At 40.9% G+C, this 21,292-nt stretch overlaps 1 protein-coding gene across 4 annotated transcripts; it reads right to left on the bottom strand.

The window, feature by feature from the left end:
* Nucleotides 1-4,507: 4,507 nt before the first annotated feature.
* Nucleotides 4,508-20,997, bottom strand: gripap1 (GRIP1 associated protein 1). 4 transcript variants are annotated; one of them, XM_088291567.1, is made up of 30 exons: nt 20,623-20,995; nt 20,053-20,119; nt 19,910-19,971; nt 19,795-19,821; nt 18,392-18,499; nt 18,151-18,313; nt 17,568-17,734; nt 17,457-17,490; nt 16,873-17,039; nt 15,945-15,992; nt 15,838-15,869; nt 15,416-15,463; nt 15,243-15,342; nt 15,073-15,150; nt 14,788-14,880; nt 14,291-14,425; nt 13,715-13,810; nt 12,839-12,949; nt 12,565-12,666; nt 12,390-12,503; nt 11,737-11,814; nt 11,427-11,522; nt 11,133-11,189; nt 10,135-10,234; nt 8,805-8,935; nt 8,613-8,729; nt 8,390-8,452; nt 7,293-7,386; nt 6,176-6,348; nt 4,508-5,838 (listed from the first exon to the last, which is right to left on the bottom strand). In XM_088291567.1, the coding sequence occupies exons 1-30, from the start codon at nt 20,662-20,664 to the stop codon at nt 5,758-5,760; spliced, it is 2,784 nt and encodes a 927-aa protein (XP_088147693.1). In that variant the 5' UTR covers nt 20,665-20,995; the 3' UTR covers nt 4,508-5,757. The 4 variants fall into 4 exon arrangements, with proteins under 4 accessions (XP_088147693.1, XP_088147696.1, XP_088147695.1 ...); XM_088291570.1 differs by having other exon boundaries at nt 16,873-16,943; nt 20,623-20,992; XM_088291569.1 differs by lacking the exon at nt 14,788-14,880 and having other exon boundaries at nt 20,623-20,997.
* Nucleotides 20,998-21,292: the final 295 nt, after the last annotated feature.

The following is a 21,292-nucleotide window of genomic DNA, read 5'->3' as shown; positions in this document are numbered from 1 at the left end:
GCCGCCAAAACACACACACCCCAACACACACATGTACACACCCTCTCCCACTCAGGCTAAAAACAAACGTAAAGGCTCTCATTACAGGCAGATCAATACTTCTCAGGCGGGGTGTGTGTGTGAGCGTGTGCGTGGAGATGACGACGTTTTGATGCCGTGTCCTCTTTCCTATTCAATGGCAAAGTGTGTTTTTAGTAGCTCATGAAGATGAAACTGGCGATGATGTGCGCACACACATACACACTCACACACACACATTCTATATTTAGCCGGGCGCTGCAAGAGAAAACTCGTGAATTTTTTAAACTTTGGACGCCGACTTCCTCTGTTGGCTGCCAGACGTTGGGATCGCCGTGGTAACCCTTCCCTTCGCCAACCCAGTGACATCATCACCATCTTTACTATGAACTGTCACAGTGGCCATTTTTGAAGGCCTCTTTTGGAATTGCTGTTGGTCGCTATTTGATAACTTTCCAGGGGGCGCTACTCTGTGACTTTTGAGAGGTCGTGCTCATCTACCCCTATAAAAATAAACTTTGCTGTCGGTTGATTAGGTGCCAAAACAATAAATTCCATGTCAGTCTTGAACCGCCCGGTGATTCATGCCAGAATAATCCGAATAAAAGGACAAAATAATATGCACTTGTTGTGTAAATGATGGGAGTGTAGCTGTTAATAAAAATGATCCCTAAATATTATTTAAAATAACAACTTGAGCAACACCTAAAATGGCCTCTCCCCGTTTTGTTCCTCCCTCTAGATGACCAACATAATTATCAAACTCAGCATTAAATCATGATTTGTACACACCTTTGCTGATGCATGTAGTTTGTAGCAGTTAAAACATTTTTGTCGCAGGTATTTTAAAAAGTTGGGATTATGTAATCATGCTTTTGAGCCATCTAGACTCTAGATGTCTCAAAGGCATAATTACATTACATCTAGAAAAAAGCTACATGACCCAGCAGAAATGTCATCATTCATATTTTTCCTTTCCAATTAAACCAACACAACCGTGTTGAACCTGAAAAAGACACTGATATGAAACTCATTTTTTATTATATCACCATGTTCTTGACCAGTTAGCATAGCAGCTAACACAACTAGAACGTACTCTTCAGCAAAAACACTAACATTAGTATTGATTAACAACCCTGTTACACTAGCTAGAGTAAAACTAAAATTAAATGAGTACTCAAATAATATATAACTTTCTCATTTAAATGTAAAGGATTTAATCAGCAATGTTTGGGGTGCCAAAGTATCATAAAAATGTGGTGAAAAATAGAAAAATATTAGCCAAACAAACGAAACAATTAATGTGTACTGTTGATGGTTGAACTTAAAATGGTACTCCAATTTCTTAATAAATTCTGAATAAGATTGGATATAATGAGCGAGCTACCGTGAAAAAAAAAAAATAAATAACTGCTTGATCAATATTGATAAACAAATAGCCCAAGTCCAGAAAAAAAAGTTAGTTAACAGTTTGAAAGTTGTAAAGGTTAATGACATCACTGAACCATTATGAGTATTTTGTGAAGTGTAGCTTACCCCATGAGCTTGGCTTTAATTAAAAGCGCACCCAATTAACCCTCAACCAATCAGACGCTGCTGGGCCACGAGGAGCGCTCACCTCCGCAATCTCGTACTCTCGGCAGAAGAGGAAATCGTGGACGGTTAATTAGTGTCATATCCCCGCAGACGTCTGCCTCCAAACTTTGTGACTTTTTACTCTGAAAGCGAGTGATGGAGGTGGAGTCACATTCCCCGGTAAAGAAGAAACTTTTTCACTCGAAGTGATTGGAGACTGGCCACCATCGGTTGAGAATTTTTGCATTTCTCCATCTTGAGAACTTGTAGCTTGCTCGCTAGCTGACATCACACCAATGAAAAATATGCATTGCAAAGTTATGTGTCATCTTCAACACCACATATTGTGTACAGGGTTGCCGGAGCCTATCCCAGCTGACTTTGGGCAAAGGGCGGACCACACTCTGAGCTGGATGCCAGCCAGTCGCAGGGCACACACAAACACCATCAGTGAGCAGGAAGTGATGCCACACTGCCTGCACACAAGTCAGCCGAGTGTACCGCCACACCATCAGTGATCCCATTATTGCAAAATCAATGTTTTATATAATAACAAATATTAACAGCAACATTATCTGACTTCCCATAACAGACCATTCATTTATACATCACAAAAAGTTTTGACCTTAATAAGTAGGTGCCCTGTGACTGTTGGACAAAAGATGCATGGGCCAGCCGAGCCAGGCAGTTGGACTGCTCATTTTATGAGCATTGAAAATGTCAATTAAGGATTCTGTTTACATACATGTTTTGACAAAATGATTTAATATATACACACACACAGCGAGAGAGAGAGAGAGACGTGCAGATGTGTGAAGAAGCAATTGAGAGCCAAAATAAGTATCACAAGTTGCATTTGATTTGAGGAAAGGGATAAAATAAATACAGCCATCACTACAGTGCGACCCCGGTCCAAGATCATCGATAAATTTGCCTCGTGTGACAAGAGACCGAGAAAGGTTCCAGTACGATGCGCTCTAGCATCCTTTGCGGCAATAAGGATGTAAATAGCATTTAAAATACATGTTTAGTGTCAAATATTTCTTCGGTCAAAAAACGGAGAGAGCGAGAACGAAACTATAGTTTTTTGCTTGTTTAAACCCCAAAATATTGGAACCTAAGTCCTGAGCAACGTTATTTTCAGTTGATAGATGTGAAAAACTGGATGCCTTCCTGGCGAGGTGTTCCGTGCATGTCGCACCGACAAGAGGCCCCGGGGACCAGACGTGGGCTTTCGTCCGTCTGTGAATTCTCATCAGTATTTCGGGCTCGTCAAGTTGGTCCAAATCAGCCAAACGGCATCGAGAAAGGACTTAACTGTACCACATCACATGCATGTTCTGCAAGCAGCCCAAAATAAAAAATAAAACATTTTTTAATGCCTTTCAGTCACATAGACCTCAACGACGTGTCACCAATCATGTGGGTGTGTTGGCGTGTTTTTTTTTTCCATTTTCTTTTTTGTCTTTATTTGGCTGCGTGTCTGCTTGTGCGGTGCCTGTGTGTGACGTGCAAATATAGGGACGGACTGGGCCCAGGTGGGTTGGTCTGAAATACTGACGGGAACTTGGACTGACGATGCCCACCTCTGACTCTGACGATGTCACCCAGCTGGTCTGGCAGCTTTGGGATCCCTCCGGAAGAATTAGAAGATGTGGTTTTGGCTAGGGAGGGGGAAAGTCTGGGCTTCCCTGCTGAAGCTGCTGCCTGCGCGACCCGACCCTCGATAAGCGGTAGATAATGGATGGATGCTGTAGAAAGAATGCCACTTGACGCTTTGTTCGCTGCTGCAGCGACGCAGTGGAAGAAGAGGCAGCAGCAGCAGAAAGTCTTTCGTGTCAAGGCAAAACAAGCTTGGTCGTATTTTGTTTCCCAACTTGTGTTAAATAAACACACAATAGAAGATCAGATAAAAGTTTGTTTTATGTTTCTCAATATCCAATTTTGAAAGAAAAAAAACAAGCAATAGCGTGTTTTGTTCAATGGAGACATCAACACTGCCGTCTAGCGGACGGACGAGGGACTGAGTGTCTGAGATCTGGGTGAGAAAACCTTGAAAAAGCATGTGACGTTTTTCTGCTGATCCACACGTACACAACCAACACTCCACAAGCAGAATAAAATATTTGCAAATCATACGTCATGATTAATGCACAAACAACAAGAACAACCACAAGGAAACTACGCATATATTTGTGGATCTGAAAAATGTGAAAATCGCAGATATATTTGATTTTGAGACAAATCTCTCCTCATAGTTGTAAGCCCTTTTAAATGCATGGTGGGGGAATTGAGAACACAGTAGGACCTGAAATAAGTATTTTCCACGAAAAACTGGGATTGGCTGCTCCAAAAAAAAAAGAGCGAGAGAGAGCAAGTTCTTTACTTGTTCCTACTCCCTTTTGAACATGGAAACTGTGCTTATGATTATTTGTCTTTCCTTTTAAATATTTTACTTCAGAATAAACACATCTTTGCTATCGTCTTATATCTTCAATCAATCAATCAAAAAAAATCAATCAATCTCAACTTTTGCCATTCATTAAATCGTTGAGTCTTTTTCCTATTTTGCTCGACCTTAATCTCACTTGACCGGCTGCCCTCAGGCACGGAAATCTTGGTACACAGCGTACAAATATGACATCACAAGTTAAGGGAATACAGCGGGGGAGAGGTACTCACGCAGAAGCCGTATGTCACTGAGTAATATTTTAGCCACACCCTGAAAAATCAGGCTGAATTCAAAAACTAAATCCCAGAATTGACAATACAAGGTCTTTATGGCCAAACTGACAACTGTAAATGAATAAAATTGTATTGTATTGTAGCCAGGACGGTTGGATACCAGGAATTATACCATGTCTCACAAAGAGGTTAACTGCAGCTCAGTGCTGCCAATGACGCAACGGTACAATTGTGATTTTCCACTCAATTTATTATGCACTGTGATAGAAATCATCTGTTTCCTATTTAATTTCAGATCAGTTTCTTTCCAAGGCCCAGAACATACAGAACCCGAGATCCCCGGGAAAACGGCAGAGCCAAAAATGTGAAATTATGAGTCCAGGAAATAGTCAAGGGCCATGTAGTGTTTACGAGTGAAGGCAACACAGATGGCAAACACTCGTTTTCTTTTATAAATACGATCTGATACAGTAAGCAGGACATCGACTGAGCCCAACAACAATTAAGACAATTCCATTTACAGGTGCAATAGTGAACAGTTTGGAAACAAAAGACAAATAATAACAAAATGATAAAAATAAGATAATCAGTTCTTTTCAATATATATATATATATATATATTCATATTCCACTCACATTCATATTTTTGATTAGACGTAAAAAACTGCAACACATGCCCTGGCAAATAGTCGCAGCTACAAACCAAAAGACTGGATGAAATTTGGGATTTCCTGGTCCATGGCCAGGGCGTAGACACAGCCCGACATGACATGAAGGCATGAGGTGATATGACCGTAGACACCAGATACCTCAAATAGGGATTTTTCTTTTCATATACTGTACGAGGCAAAAGGGGCGGGGTGTGTATAATCTGAAGTGTTTATTTGCAATGGAGGTTGTAGGCAGGCTCAAGTGGAACCTAATCATGAATGTATGATTTAATTACAGTACATTCGTTAAGAACAACGATGAGCTGAACATTTCCGTACCCTGCATGCTTTGGATGCATGGATGGAGACATTCCATCATAGCCTGGATGGCCTAAATCAGTGATTCCCAAGCTTTATTGAGCCGAGGCACATATTTTCAATTTGAAAAAAAAAAAAAATCACACGGCACGCCACCAAACAAAAATGTTGCAAAACGTGGATACACGAGTCAATTATATACTTTTTGCAATCTAAAAGAAGATCATTTATTTGTTCCATCTGTCCCTGGCATAGATGAACATAGATGGATTATTTGTAATAAATAAATAATTTTCTGAGCAATTAAGTGAAATTTGATAATTTCCTGCTGCACATCTTAAGAGCTCTCACAGTAACAACACTAATTTGCCTCGGCCCACTGGTTGGGAATCACTGGCCTAAATAACGTCCTTGGCCCGCAAGAAGTCAGTCCCAGGCAATAGTCTAGCCTGGTCTTCCATCTGAGGTGAATGATATTTTTGAGAATGGACGGGTGACTCAAGAAGTAGTCTCAACCGGAGGCAGCTGAACTGCCGTCAGGAGCTGGTTCTTTACTGAGACGGACTAATTCCTGGGACAAAACCTCCAGGTCCTGGAAAAAAGACAGACAGACGTGTCTTCTGTTGCTTGGGTGTGGGGTGCAAAGTGCAGTGTTTTTTTTATTGATTGTTTTCTAAACAAGGCATTCTGATTGGTAATATTTCGATTGTGGAATATCAATTGTTTTCTAAGTTTGATCGTGAGAAGTTTGCAAGCCGAGTCGTGATTGGTCGTTGTCGTATGACATTTTCAAGTTAACAACAAGCAGCAAAATGTCGTACCGCACTTTGAGAATCAATAATCTAGCGGGTTCGCGTTAGAGTAGCGTCGAATGCTAACGTTATCACGCGAGTTGGCGCGAGTGCTTCATCCAATGTGTTGGACTTTACCTTGTGAAGGTGCATGTTCTTGGTCAGCTGCTCCTCCAACATGTTCTGCAGCTTCTTGTTCATCTCGCGGAGGTTCTCGTCCCCAGACTTGACCAGGTCCCTCAAGACGGAACCCAGACCTCCTCGGTCCACCTGAGAAGCTGCGTGTCCGCCCGCCGCGCCGCCTGACACGTCTGAGCATAGCAGGGAAGGAGACGCACAGTGAGGACACCAGCAATATCTCTTGACACCGTAAATATGAGGTGGTCCACCCTGTACATCGTTTTTATATACTTGATTACATCATTGGTTCATTCATTTATGGTAACCAGGCGAAATAAAAATAAAAAAGTACACACTATATATTTTTTGATAATTAAATGGTGACTTGATTTATTGTAAATACAAATTTTACTTTTCATTTGATAGAACAATAAATTGAATTATGGTTAATACTACAGTAAAAATAATAAACATACAATTTTACACCATTTGTAGAACGTTTATTTGACTTTTACTTTCATTGTAAACGATATAATAGTAAAATTAAATAAATTAATTATTAACAGCTTTTGACATTTATCTCTTAGGAAATAGTTGGCCTATTGTAAATAGGAAAATAAAAATATTAGTAACAATGTTTTACAATAAATCATTTAAACCATTTCTATTTTATTAGTTAATTAGTGCATTGATCTTTTGTAAATGTGAAAAATATTAGTCAAACAAAATCTACATTTTTGCTATTAAATACTTGGTTAATTGATCATTTGTAAGTAATATAAAGAGATATACGTGAACATAATTAAAAGTTGCACTTTTTTTACCTATTTGATTAAATAATTGGTTGATTTGATTATAAACGAAATTAAAATATTAGGTAAAAAAAGTTTATACATGTTTTATTTATTATGATTGAATCATAAGTTAACTGACATTGTAAAACAAACATTTTTAATTAAACTATAAATCATGACATGAAAAAAAGAGGATCAGTTATTTGAATGTCATTAATTATTTTGTTCAGCAATGAACTGCTTAATTATAATTCATTCCAAATATTACATTTCAACAATAATTTAAACAACTTTTCATATGCATTTGAACTATTATTGCAGATGTGTTGGCCGGTGGTCACCTATGCGGCTGTCCATGACGTAAGTCTCGATGATGGCGCTCTTCCGGCAGATGTCCTCGGCCATGGAGGAGCAGCTCACCTCCAGATGTTTTACCTGCCAAAACATCAGTGGTCAGTCACATGACAGGACCGGCGACCAATGAAGAGGCCGGTAGCGCACACACAAGCAGATTTGTACCTTGACACCATATTAAATGAGGAAAAATGGAGCGATGAGTGGGAGAAGATTTTCTGGAGACGACTAGATTTTAGCAGGTCGCCAAAGTGTTTTTGGATGAGAAGCTTCAATTGAGACTACAACCTCCTCTCGAGACTAAAAACCTCTCGAGATGAGAACCTAATCTCTGGACTAAAATCGTCACCTTGTTGAAACTAGTAGCTCTAGAGCATAGGTGTCAAACTATACATGCTTTCAATCTCTCCCGGCCGCAACACACCTGATTCAAATGATCAGCTCATCAGCAAGCTCTGAAGAAGCCTGATAAGTATCCTGCTCATTTGAATCAGGTGTCTTACGGGAGAGATGGCAAACATGCAGCAAATTGGCCCTCGAGGACCGGAGTTTGACACCTGTGCTCTGGACACAAGGCCCCTTCCACGAGACTACAACCTGATCTCGGCACGAGAACTTTTACTTTGGACAACACCATTCTCTTGGGACTCGTACTTCTCTTAGGACGGCAAACTTCACTTGGAACTATAACCTTTCAGAAAATAGGACTTCCCTTTCGGCTATGACGAGTACCCTTTCTTGGCACTATCGAACATTCTCTTGGGATGGGACTAATACCTACTATCAGGACTAAAACCTCTCGGGACGTGAACCTTATACTTGAGCCTTCAGTTTTACACTAGACAATTGTCTCAGGACAAGCACATGCTCTTGTGACTAAAACTTTTACTTGGGACTACAAGCTTTCCTTGATATAAAAATCTTATTTCGTGATTAAAACCAATTTGGGCTTGACTCTTCTCTCTGGCCCAGAAATTTTTCTCTGGACTATGACGTTGGCTTGGGAAAAACAAATAACTTTTCAGTTTTTTTTTCAGACAAGTACTTATCTTGGGACTAGAAGGGGTGTGGGCTGTATTTGTACCTTCCGTTGGGTCCTCGTTGGCCCCCATCCAGCATGTTTCACATGTCTCCTTCCTCCAACACACTTAATTCAAATGATCAGCTCATCAGAATCCTAATAACAATCCTGATCATTCTATTGGGTCTCTAGTGGACGCACTGACATATGCCATATGCCCGCAATTGACCAATTCACGATATATGCTGTGAAAATGTATTTCAGTACATTAATGGCGGAACTGAACCTTTTCCTCCAGCATCCACTTCTCCTGCTGGACCTCAGCCAGCCTCTGGAACAGTTCACCCAGCTCATCGTCGGACAGCTCAGCGGCGCGCTGACACTGAGGACTTCCTCCTACCGACTGGTGAAAAGTAGAGACAGTTAAAAAAAAAAGTGCCTTCTACACCACTAAACAAGTTGGGCCCATGCGATCCACCTTGTTCTGACCGCCGCTCTGGCTTTCCTTCATCATGTCTCGGTAGGAGAAAGATGAGACTGAGGACGAGTCTCCTGTCTGTTGAGCGCGACTGGGACTGTTGATCTCAGACAAGACCAGCTCCTCAAGGCCTGTGGGAAGTGGAAGGCACCACTTTGTGTTCGTTAATTGGCTTCATTTCAAGGAGCAAACTGATTGCTATTACTGTCAACATGAAACGCTGTTGTGGGGGTCTAGCGATCAAGACGCAGCTCCATTTAAAGTATACCAAATGTACATGCACTGCATGAATAGAGACAACTTTATTGGCGAGAAGTCTAAAACATTATCCTTCTTTTGTCTTTCTTGTCATTGTTTGGTTCTTAATGGACTCTACAGGATTTTGGTTCAGGCCATCGTGGCGGGACATTGCAGCATATGCAGCAGTTTTACCTTCTCCTGGACAGTCATTACCTTCTTCTTGAAATGAGCATGGCAGTAGGCTGGCACGTTAGAGGGGCGCAGAAAGAGCACAAAATCTGCCTATTTGTGGCAACAGGTGACATTTCCAGCCAAAACTTGTAGTTAGTTCCAATAGAAAAATTGACCAGTAGGTGACTTTGCCAATGCCGAGGGGTTATTGTACGCCTACACATGCCCATGCCAGGTTTAAGTCATTGCCAAAAATCTAACCCATTTCTGTAGACAACAATGTCCGAATGAATGACGCTGATTGCCGATTGATTGCTCTGTTTTAAAGTAAAAAAAAAAAATACAAAAAGAACAAAGCGCTGTAATAATAGTCAAATGCACTGCCTTTAATTCATCTTTGTTGTAAGCATGAAGGGACCAAAAATATGTTATTTTATTTATGAATACATTGTTTAAATGAATTGGACATTGGAATTTTATTCTGCCAAATGTTGGAATCGCCATCAGTCTAAAGAAATAAATAAATAAATAAAAAAAAGATATCGGTCAGGCCTTAGCCCAACTTCAAAAGTCTGATTGTCAGCTTTGTCCAATGTCCAGAAATGCTCTTGAAACATTTATCTATCCTTATAGATTATACATGGTACTGTGTGTGTGCGTGCGGGAAACTAAGCGCTGTATGAAATATTTAAGAGAAGGTTACAGAATAAGGCAGAAGCTCCTGATGAGTTCACTTGATGCTGCTGATCTTTTGGATTCTTTGCTCACTGAACACATTCTTGTTCATAGCCCACAAATGCGGGCAGCGTCAAAGTTTTGACAGAATCTCAAGTCGTCGCTGAGGAAAAGCTGGTGTGAGGACGCGTTCATTGCTGCTTGCAGCTTTAATTAAGCGATTGTGAGGTATTCAGATTGGTACCTGTTCTGCTCTTGCTGTTGGTTAGGATTTCTTGAAGTCGCTCCTGCAGTTTGTCTGCTCGCTTCCTTTCCAGCTGCAACTGTCTCTTTAAGTCCTTCAGCTATAAACACAAACGCATATAAAGACATAAATCTACAGTTATTTACTTTTTTGCTTAAGCACCAGTGGGTCTCCCTCATTTGTTTTTACCCGCCGACACCCGTGTACATCAAAGTCTGCACTTCTGCCGACCTCCTCGACAACACAAAGCCGCGTTAATGCTTCACAAAAGGTAACAACTGTGGTTACATCATATTCGTAAACGCTTTTCTACTCCTGTCTCCAAGCCATGAATGATGACTAAGCAGTGTAATCAGCGGATATTGAAATGCATGCAAACTTAACTTTGTAGCTGACACACTTCTTTCTGCAATGAAGCATTACACTATAAATTTTTAACACAGCAGGCCCACTGACATGTATCCAACTGAATTATTTTCAGACGATATTGTCAAAAAAAAAAAAAAAAACATCCTGACTTTCATTCTTGAGATGACCTAATGCTGCATGCCTCCCACATAGGACAGAAGATTAACTAACTTCAAGTGAGTTAATCGTGCATAAAACGATAACAGAAGTGAGAAAATTCCAATAGTATGGATTTGTGAAAAGAAAATCTTGCACACACGCCAAGAAATACTATAAGATACAGTGCATCTGGAAAGTATTTCACTTTTCCCATTTTATGTTTTGCCTTATCCCAAAATGGGTGCCGTGTGTAGAATTAGAGGAATAAAATGTGTGTATTCAATTTTGGAATAAGCTTATGACATAAAACGTGGAAAAAGTAAAGCGCAGTGAAGACTTTATGGATGCACCGCGTCATCACAGTCCAAACAAAAGCTTGCATCTGCAAATATTGGGAAGTCTTTTTTTGTTATAACGCTGTTGGCTTTTTCTCTCATCCGTCTTATCGCGCACACAAGCGCGCACATGCTCACACAAACAACTAAGCTCACCGCTGCACTTCCTTTCTTCTCTAAAATCCGCTGTCCATCCACTGTGTCTTTGATCTCCTGTAGAAACAGAAGTCACATTCTCAGAGAAACAGTTTGGTGTTTTTGCGTATTTTCAATGAAACTATTTTGCAATGTGACAATCACTGATTCCGTATGATAGAGTCCTGATGTTTTGCCAACGACAATTTCAAGGTACAAAAATTAAGCGATAATGTATAAACTAGAAAGAAAATAAGGAAGGATACAATATGATGCTTTATGCATATATTGTGCACGCAGCCCGCTGATGCTGACCTGTTTGAGTTTGACAATGGCGCCGTGGTGTTCGTCTCGCTGATTCTGGACTTCTATCAGCTGCCCGTGGACTGCTTCCGCCTCGGCCTGCTTAGCCTGAGATGTGCATACATAACAACATATGGTATAGAATGCCATGATAAAGTATTTCCCCCCTTTCTGATTTGTATCACACGCTTCCGATTATTAAGCCAATTTTGATAGCTTAAAAAGACACCAACAAGTAAATGCAAAAAAAAATTCTAAATGATTTTATTATTTAAGGAGAAAAAAAAAAAATCTAAACTACACGTCCCATTTTGTCTGTTACCTGTAGATCAAGTGTGTGTTGGTCTTGAAGCGTTTTGACAGCTTCCTGATGGTCCAGTGTCAACTTGTCAGCGTTTTCCTGCTCACACAGATACGCACGCATGCACGCACGCACGCACACACAGATTCACACAGCGAAAATTAATACAGAGAACCCATTTATTTTAGGGGATAAGTTCTCAACCCACCCACAAGAGCAACAATTTGGTGGGGGACACTTTTACCCGTTCCACATGCTTTAAACACATTTAAGTTGATCAAGATGCACAAACGTATTAAAACTTTAAACAAATTTTAAAGGTATCTGAATAAAAAAAATACAAGCATAAACTGCAGAGAAAATAGTGTATGTATTGTAGTGCCTGTGTTGTATCCAATCGTGCGCCTTTTAGAGGCGGAGCCAGATGAGGTAGCATGTGACATCCGCCTGTGCAAGTGTCAGGGAGTGAGCTGTCGGTGACAAGAAATCCTGTGTGACTGCTAACTGTGTTTGAAGTTCACTGTTCTCCCAACATAAATAGCTCACTGTGGCTCTCATTTCCCATTCGAGGGCTTTTACAGTAAGCATGTAAGTATAGAATATATATTTCAGGATTGTTGCTAATTATTAAAATCAGATTAAAGAAGGTACACAATATTATCCTAAATACCCACCTGGGCCTCGTTAAGACGTCGTTCAAACCATCCTTTGGTTTCTTCCATTGACTGCAGCTGACTGAGAAGATCTTGCACTTTGGTCTGAAGACTTTCCAACTCTTTGCAACGAGCCTGACACGCAAAATATCTCGTTATATTGACGTCAAATATTTTTCTTCTTCTTCATGTTCACCTTCTCGTCTCTGAGCTGTTGTCGGATGTCATCCTCTGAGCGATTTTTCTCTTCGTGAAGACCTCGCAGTTCTTTCTCATAGCGGGCCCTCACGCCAAGGACCTGCAGGACACAACAGAAAGGAAAGCGAGGACACATTCAATTTGTGAGAAATATGTATTACAATGATTTGAAATGAGGGCGTAAAGAGCACATTTTCAAAGTCTCAACCATATAGTGTAAGATTTTTGCAATAAACTTTATGGGATGCAACAACGGTACTGGTCTGGCTCACCTCCTTTTCATGCTGCAGTTTGAGATCGGACAGCGCCTCCTTGTGATTAGACGTCTCCTGGTTTAGTTGAATGGCCATATTGTCTAACATAGTCTTCCTCTTCTCTGCCGTCTGCATACAATCATACACCAAACAGTACACATAACTGGTATAGTGTTGTCACAATAGCCACATTTTTAACCTTGATACTATACCGGTATAAAATACCTTGATAGCAGTATGATTCGATACCACGGCAAAAACTTCAAAGATCAGTAAAAAGCAGCCTAATAACTGAATGCTAAACAACTTGAAAACACTATAAGAATAGGAATAAAAATACATTTAAAACATTTTCAAATAATTTATTAATTTTATTTATATACAGTATTGCATAAAAGTATTAGGGCACCAAAATATTTGTTGTTTATTAGTTCGGCATTTGAGCAGTACTCATTTAACGTTTGACATCCCAACCACTGGCAAAACTTGCAAAATGGAGGATGGAAGCTCAGTGATTTCATTAAGCAAGCAGATGGACCATTGATTGTAATGAATTCAAATAGCAAGTGATTTCACAACATCATGTTTTCTTGTCAACTTTGACCTTTTGACCTCATCAACAGTCAACTTTAATCAATATTTTGAGCCAATAAAAACTGATTATCCAACTCCTTCACTATGAACCAAGGCTGTCGCAAGGTTCATGGACAGAATTTCATAGAGTTTGAGTGCTTTCGCAGATTTATTTTATCCCTCCCCCCCACTTTGGGAATGACGTTATGTCATTTTTTGCCGGCTAAAATTTACAGTACGATACAACTGCCAGTACTTGGTGCAACACTAATCTGGTATTATAAAATTCAATGGTATGTGTTTGTGTGCATATGTGTATACCTTCTTGCTCTCCTCCAACTCCCTCAGCAGCTTCTCCTTTTCTTGTCCTTCTTCTGTTAACTGCTCCAACAACTTCCTGTTTGCAAAACTTGACTCCTGAAAGAGGGGGAGACAGTCAAGGACACAAGGAAGGTGACAGCCTGCATTAATACAGTTGCAAGAAGATGGTGGAGATGTCAACAGACCTAGATCAATGTGACATGTGAGATGTTGATAAAAGCGGCCATAACGTTTCGTGTTCTCTATTCTCAAGACGTTTTGTTCAATGTCAACCATGCCATGCATAAAATACCTCTCGGAAGACCACCAAGTAAAAATTACTAACTTGCATATTGCAAGACAGATGGAGAACGTTACCAACAGTTTTGCTACTCTCCCTCTGAGCATTGTTTTTTAATAAATAAAAATGAATTTGCCAACACTGTTCATATTTTATGATGCTGCCAGAATGGACTGTGGGATGATTAAATGAGAAATATAATTTAACTCAATCAGAGACACTGTTTTAAACGTAATCAATAAAATAAAGTGGGAATGGCACAAGTGTCAGGGTCTCATAAAACTCATCAAGGTCACCTGTAGCTGTGAGTCCAGGTCATCCCTCTGGGCCAAAAGCTTTTCCTGCTCTGCTCGGCTCTGCTGCAGTTCGGCCGCCTGCACCTCCTGCTGCTCGCGCAGCAAGTTGACCTCCTGCATCTTGCTCGTCTGAATCTGTAACCAATGGTTAGACCTGATAATGTGCTTGTCTCTTTGGTTGACAAAGTGATGTGACATCTAGAGGATATTTTGAGCCTTGCTCACAGCAGACAAGCACAACAAGAACTTTTAAGAAGCAGATGCAGGACAGAATATGAAGCTGGAAACATGCCAAGCAGCAATGAGGTATTGCCGTGTATTTTCATCTCATCATCTTCATGGTTTGGGCGATAGGATCTTCTCATTGCTTTTTTTTTTTTAATTGTTGTTTTTCTTCCCCTTAGTTTATAAATTGCAAATACCGCGGGTTCACTGGATTACTTATATATATATATATATATGTTTTTTTTTTTTTGCATGTTCCTGATGTAAATTACCTGTTCTAGAGCAGCTAAGTTCGTCCTCAGAGCATCGTTCTCCTGCAGGATGTTGTCCACCTGTTCCTGACTCACCGCGCTCTGACTTGCTACCTGCAGTGTCAGCGCATCACCGGGAGAGCGCAGCACAGAGGCAAAGGCAGAAAAAATGAAGGGCGGGCGTAGGGGGGTACACCAGTAAAGAGAATGTAGGAAAAACAGCAGAATATCCGATATGGTGGAAACAGCTGAACAGAAGAAGAAGTGCTGTGGCACTGGTGGACTTGACAAAACAAATCATCTAACCTGATCTTTGAGAGCGTTCACAACCAGCTGGTGTTCTTTGTCGCTGCTCTGAAACTTCTCTCTCAACTCTGCTGTAACCTACCACAGCAGAAAAAAACAACTTGTATTACCCTTAGTATCGTAAAGATTACAATAGTCACCATGTTGAAAGCCAAACATTGCCCTCAGACCTGATTTGCTGCTGCCAAGTCTGACTGAAGCTTCTGGATTCGTGTGTTCATTAACTTGATCTCCTCCTCTTTTCTCTGGTTGATCTCCTCAATCTTTGTCCTGTAGACAAGTTTGCCACAAGTTCACAGGTGACGTGTGTCAGACTCATCAGAGTGGACCGTGTTGCTCTGACCTGCTATCATTGTACAGAACCTCCTTCTCGGCCTGAAGACGCTGGAAACTGTAACATGCAACAAAAACGTTTCAAACTGTAAGAGCTGCAAGAATCAATCAAAACAAAGGAAAAGAGTTTTGAGTCTGCTGCATGCACCTCATACACAGATCTGCACGCTAATTGACAAGTATAATTTGCCGACTTGGTGATGAAGAGCTAACTCGACCAGTGGAAATACAATAAATAATCCATGTCGTCTTTGTGCTGGTTCACACTCTTTTATTAGCCCCCCCCCCCTCCTAACAGGCGAATTTACTTCAATGAGAAAGAAATGTAAAATGTGCTGTGATTCTTAATCCTTAGTGTATTTTAAATTACAAAAACAAATGATAAATAGATCTCCTTTCATAAAAACAACCAACTTAGATCAAACAACTTACCTTTCCTGTTTTTTCTTTAACTTGTCAGACAGCTGAAAGACAAATGGTGCATCATTCCAGGATCAGTCCAAAAATGTGCGATACATCTGTGACAGATTGAGATTTACCTTCGACAATTCATCCTGCAGTTTGGATAGTTCAGCCTCTTTGGTCACCTGCACATTGATTTTGCAAAGAATTGAAGTCAAATGACAACAGCTATCATATTTACTCACATGAGGAAGCACTCACTAGGGGTGGGATCGATAGGTTTTTTTTGACATATCATGTGTCATATTCAAAAGATTTTGCATCGATTCAGAGGTATTAATAATCTATAATTAAAGTTTAAAAAAATACTAAAGCCATTGTTATCGGTCTACATAAATAGCACTTACGTGCGCTCATACATCAGGCGCCTGTGTCGAGGCTGAGCTAATACGTAATAAAAGGACATAACCAGATGGCGGAAAAAGTCTGTCATCCATGTTTAAATACATTGTTAAATAAAAGCAGGGTTTAAGTTACACAGTAATTACAGTAATTACAAAGTAAGTACAATAACACAGTCAATCAGATGCGACATATTGCACTTTCAACTATTAAAATACAGGTTACTCTAGTTCAGATTAAGTTTAAATATGTTTTTGTAAAATTTTATTGTACACAAATATAGAAGTTTCAGACATTTGTTTCAGCAAATGCAGCTATTGACACTTTTTAAATTTTGTGTTAAGACACTTGTAAACCAGGTTGCCTTGCAACTTTAATAAAAGTCAATGTGTGAAATATAAATCCTTGCTTACTTAAATTCTGCAATTGTTTTAAAAAAAAGGTACCAGTGTTTTACATTGACTATAAAATGAAAGCCAATGTAGTGATGGACTGGAATCAAATCGAATCGTGAGGTACTCATAGATTCCCTCCCCTAGCACTTACTAAGAGATGATTTATGTTGACAGGTAAACATCAGGTGTGTCAATGACAGCTGAATGACAGGTAAGTGTTTGTGTGTGTGTGCGCCGCGTGCCTGGGTGCGCATGTATATGTGTGTACCTCTAGGTGGCGCAGTTGCTCCCTCAGCAGCCTCTTCTCCTCGTGCTGGGTGTTCAGGGCGACCTCCAGCTCTGCTCCAAAGCAGTGAGTTATTGGACACAGAGCAGCCGACCAGCCTAGCGCTGATTGCTTAGCTACAATCTCCTCTACGCTCTTCTCTGACAGGCCTAAAGGGGGCGCCGCACACAGCAGGGGCAGTCTGCCAGTTAGTGTGCCAGACACACCAATAAACCATTTACACCATCGAAGGTTGGGATGTTTCAGCCCACATGTACAGTGGGGCTACCTTTGAGGGCATCACTTGTGGTCGTGATAGTGCAGTGGTACTGTAGCAGTAATGTTCTGGCAGTGGTATAGTAAAGCTGAATAAAATAATACTAAATAGTACCAGAATAACACTATAACATTTTTTTGTGACTCGCCAGTCTGAAATCGTATAGCCATACAGCCACTGCTGATGGATCTGTTGGCCTTTTAGCACCACAGTGTATTTGAATAAAGCTACGTTATGTGTTCTAGCCACTCTACAGTCTAATAACTTGTGACTATCACGGGGTGTAATTAAATAATACAAACATTCTCACCATGTAACGGCGTTTGTTCCAGCTGAGCTTTGTTCTGCAAAAAGGAAGGAAACAAATTCATCTCCAAAGTAACTTAAGAGCAAGTTGACTCAGACGGTGTCTGCCAATCACCTGCAGCTCACTCACACTGCCTCCATCTGTTGCGGGCTCCTCCCCTTTGCCGTTGACATCAGACACACCGTTGGCGCCCGATGACTGGTCTGGCTGCGAGGTAGGGTTTTGGTCGCCATGACAAAGCGCTGATCTCGGCTGCTCGACATTACAGTGCTCCTGAAGTGCTGCAGGGCAACATCGCAAATCATAAGGACCTCCAGAGTGACTTTTTTTTCTCACAATTTTAAAAGAGTTCCCTGGTGTCTCACATAGTTTTTGTCAAAATTACCTAAGGGTTAACACACAGGAAACAATGAGAATATTGAATTATGTAATAAATAATGGCTTTAAAAATAGAAACTATTGAATCTTTTATAACAGATAAAATAACAGATAATTGTATTTATAAATTACAGACAAATATCATGACGTCAACAATTGCCCAAAATTCTAGGAAAACTATTTTCACAAAGACAATCTTTTAACCGATCTTTTAAGCGATAACCAACAACAAGTGAAAACATTTAAGAAAAGAATCCAGAAGACATTTCCATAACATGTCCCCCTTCAACTGTGCGTAAGAGTGGCTCAACAAACAAACCTCGCAGTTTCTTCAGAAGCGTGGTGTTTTCAGCCTGGAGGCGCAGCATTTCTTCATCAGTAGGACTGGAGATGGAATTGGGCTTCGGCTCCGAAGCTGTTGACCCGCCCTCTTCCTTAAGGTGCTGATTTTCCTGTTCCAGCTGCTCGATTTGCATACACAACTGGAACCGACCAGAAAATTGGAATGCCAACTCTACACTCATTAGCGTTTATCTGTTTGCGGTCAACGCGGGTGGTACCTTGGATAGTTCGGCCATGAGCGTGCTGTTCTGCAGTCGAAAGTCTTCTTCCTGACTGTGAAGTTTCCCCTGAAGCATCTCATTCTCGCTCAGCAGCGCTTCCACTTCCTGCAGAGGGGTTACTTTGACTTCAGTGGTACCTAATTAATTGGCCGGTGAGTGTGGAAATGTTGTGCTACTCCTCTAGTATAGTAGTGCAACCGATATGGTAATTTTTGTGTAGCACTATTAAGCTACTGTTATAGAGGTGTCGTGTTACATGCTGCTGTTGTGTTGTAGTGTTGTATACATTTTGTGACACCATTCAAGTAGTGTGTTACTGATGTAGTCGTGTTGTGCCACTGCTGTTGTAGTGTTGCTGTACTCTTATGCTACTCTTGTCGTGGAGTTGTGTATTACTGTTGTAATAGTGTTTTAGTGTCACGCTACAGGCGTAGTAGTGGTAAGGGACTGTTATGTCACTGTAGAATTAGTGTTGTGCCCCTGCTAGAGTGGTGTTGAGGTACTATCATAGTAGTCCTACTTTTGTACAGTGCTATCGATATGCTATGATTCTTTGCTTTAGTAGTGTGCTGTGTTTTGTGCTATTGCTGTCAGAGTATTGTTTGACTACAGTGTACAGTTGTGACACTGCATTAGTGTTACTGTTGCAGTCATGTTGTGATAATGTTGTAGTAGTGTAGCTGTACTGTTATACTACTGTTGTAGTGGAGTTGTGCAACTGTTACCGTACTGCTATGGTGATGCAGAAGTCTTGTGAGTATTCCAGGAGTGTTGTGTGACTGTTGTTGTAGTCTGATGTTACTTTTGTAGCACAGTGGCGTAACTGTAATAGTCGTTTTAAGCTATGTGCTAGTGTTGTGTTACTGCTGTCTAGTGCAGTTTTCGTGTTGTCCAAGTACAGTAGTGGTTATAGGACTGTTATGCTACTGTTGTAATAGTACCGTGCTACCAGTACAGTACTGTGGAGCTGGGGTATATCTGTGTTACTACTGTTATATTGTGCTACTATATTTCACTATTGTGGTATGCACTGCTATTGTTGTATCGTAGTGTTGTATTAAAGTTGTGACACTGTGGTCATTTGTTACTGTTGTGGTAGCGTCGCTGAACCCCCACATATCAGCATATTGCAGATTTTTGTTTTAAACATATCATTCCTTAATTGCTGAAACACACACCTATTTGCCAGTTTGTGTTCAAGCCAGAGCTATGGCTAATTGAAAAAATAATATGCTTTGGCACCCTCTTGTAGCATCTATAGGCAATTACAAACCTTTTAGAATGGGCGTCAATTAGTCTCGAAAAGCAGAGGTTCATTCTGGTATGGTAGTGCCGCGAAAGGGGGTCAACCACTAGAGGGGGTACTGGTAACCATGGTAACAAGCAAGAGAACCACTCACCTGGGCTCTTTTGCTCTTATTCAGAGCCTACGGACAGAAAAGCACCAAAAAATGGTTTTAAACAAAACTGATAATAATAGTACATCAATAATAACAATTGTATATATAGAGTTACCTTCTGTACTTTGACAAAATCTCTTTCCAACACCACATTTTTCTGACGCAGGGTGGTCAGCTCTGGAAAAACACACCATGAGCATCATCATCATCATCATCATCATCGTGTCATATGCACAAAACAGAAGCGGTTTTGTTCACCAGCGGAGTTCTTCCTCAGCTCATCTGACAGCTGATAGTTGTGTGTCCTCAACTCCAGCAGCTGAGCCTGTGCGACACAAACGAACACGTCATGCGAAGTCATGTGATTAGCATCGAGCTACTTTGCAGCCCTACCGTACAATTCCTTTTTAAATACCCAACCTGCAATTCCTTCAACACTTCCGTTTATCGGGGATATTCCGTGCAAATGCGAGTTAATATGACTGCACTCTGGCAGGAAAGGGGCAGAGGTTGAGTGCTTTCGTCATGCGGATGTTTGTTGATGTTGACAAGGCTAACACAGGCAGCAGTTTTGACCGTGCTCGCCAGATTGTTTAAATCTTGTAACACTTTTCTTTATGGTTAACAACAAAGACAACATGAATGCAGCCTTGCGTGTGTCATGGAGTTGCTAGGCTAAGCTAACTACACAAGGGTTGTGCCACCCCAATGGGCTAACATTAGTTAGTTAGCATCCAAAACATTAACCTGGCGGCTTTGGGACTAAGTCAACAGCGTCGACCACAACACGGTGCAACGTGACACGGGCGTGCCTACGTGTGCTCTTACCTGCATACGGTGGAACTCCTCCTCTGAAAGCGCCTGCGACATGATGCTGACGGCTAGCGGCTCGCCAGGCTACGCTAATGGAAAGGGGAGACCGACGAGCTAGCAGCAGAGATGGGGCGAGCGAGCGACCCGAGGAGAGAGATCCCACTCGGACGCTTCTTCCCAAGCACGACATTCACCCGTCAGCGTGTATGACGTCATCGTTTATTTTTCATGCACTAAAACTCACAAGACTTTGCACACTCATTGGTACGGGAGTATTTTTACGTGATTTAAAGTCGTCGTGCATAATTAGAAAAAAATGGTTTCTAGCTCCATGTAAAGTGGAAACACAAAATCCTATCCCGGTACATTTCACCGAGGCCAATGGAAATTTGGCGGCACGTGTGGCACCGAGGCGTAAAAGGAAGTAGCAGCCATATGCTAAAATGTGTAGAAAATTAGCTAATTCTTTTGAAACTCAAATTTTGGCCAATATTTTCACATTTACAAGGGTCACAATTTTGCGCCCTTAGAGGGCTCATCCGATTGACTTCAAATTTGGGCTGTACCATCTCAAGAAATGGGACAGCAACAGGGGGGGAAATTTCGAGTCTTCCAAATACTTTAAATATGACTGGGGCGTGGCATCAAATGTTATGTTTCATAATGCTGCCTCAATGGTGATGCC

Source organism: Idiotropiscis lumnitzeri, chromosome 3 (assembly GCF_059441095.1).
Source record: "Idiotropiscis lumnitzeri isolate Australia: NSW breed Sydney's pygmy pipehorse chromosome 3, RoL_Ilum_1.0, whole genome shotgun sequence".
In the NCBI taxonomy this organism is placed as follows: Eukaryota; Metazoa; Chordata; class Actinopteri; order Syngnathiformes; family Syngnathidae; genus Idiotropiscis; species Idiotropiscis lumnitzeri.
Note: the sequence above shows the minus strand (reverse complement) of the source record. Positions and strands in the feature narration are given on the sequence as shown.

Excerpts from the sequence above, each read along its gene's own strand:
- gripap1 (XM_088291567.1), bottom strand. The coding sequence starts at position 20,664 with ATGTCGCAGGCGCTTTCAGAGGAGGAGTTCCACCGTATGCAG. Across the intron at positions 15,870-15,944 it reads TGCAGGATGAATTGTCGAAG|CTGTCTGACAAGTTAAAGAA; the intron begins GTAAATCTCAAT and ends TTTGTCTTTCAG. Across the intron at positions 15,151-15,242 it reads ACTTGGCAGCAGCAAATCAG|GTTACAGCAGAGTTGAGAGA; the intron begins GTCTGAGGGCAA and ends CTGCTGTGGTAG.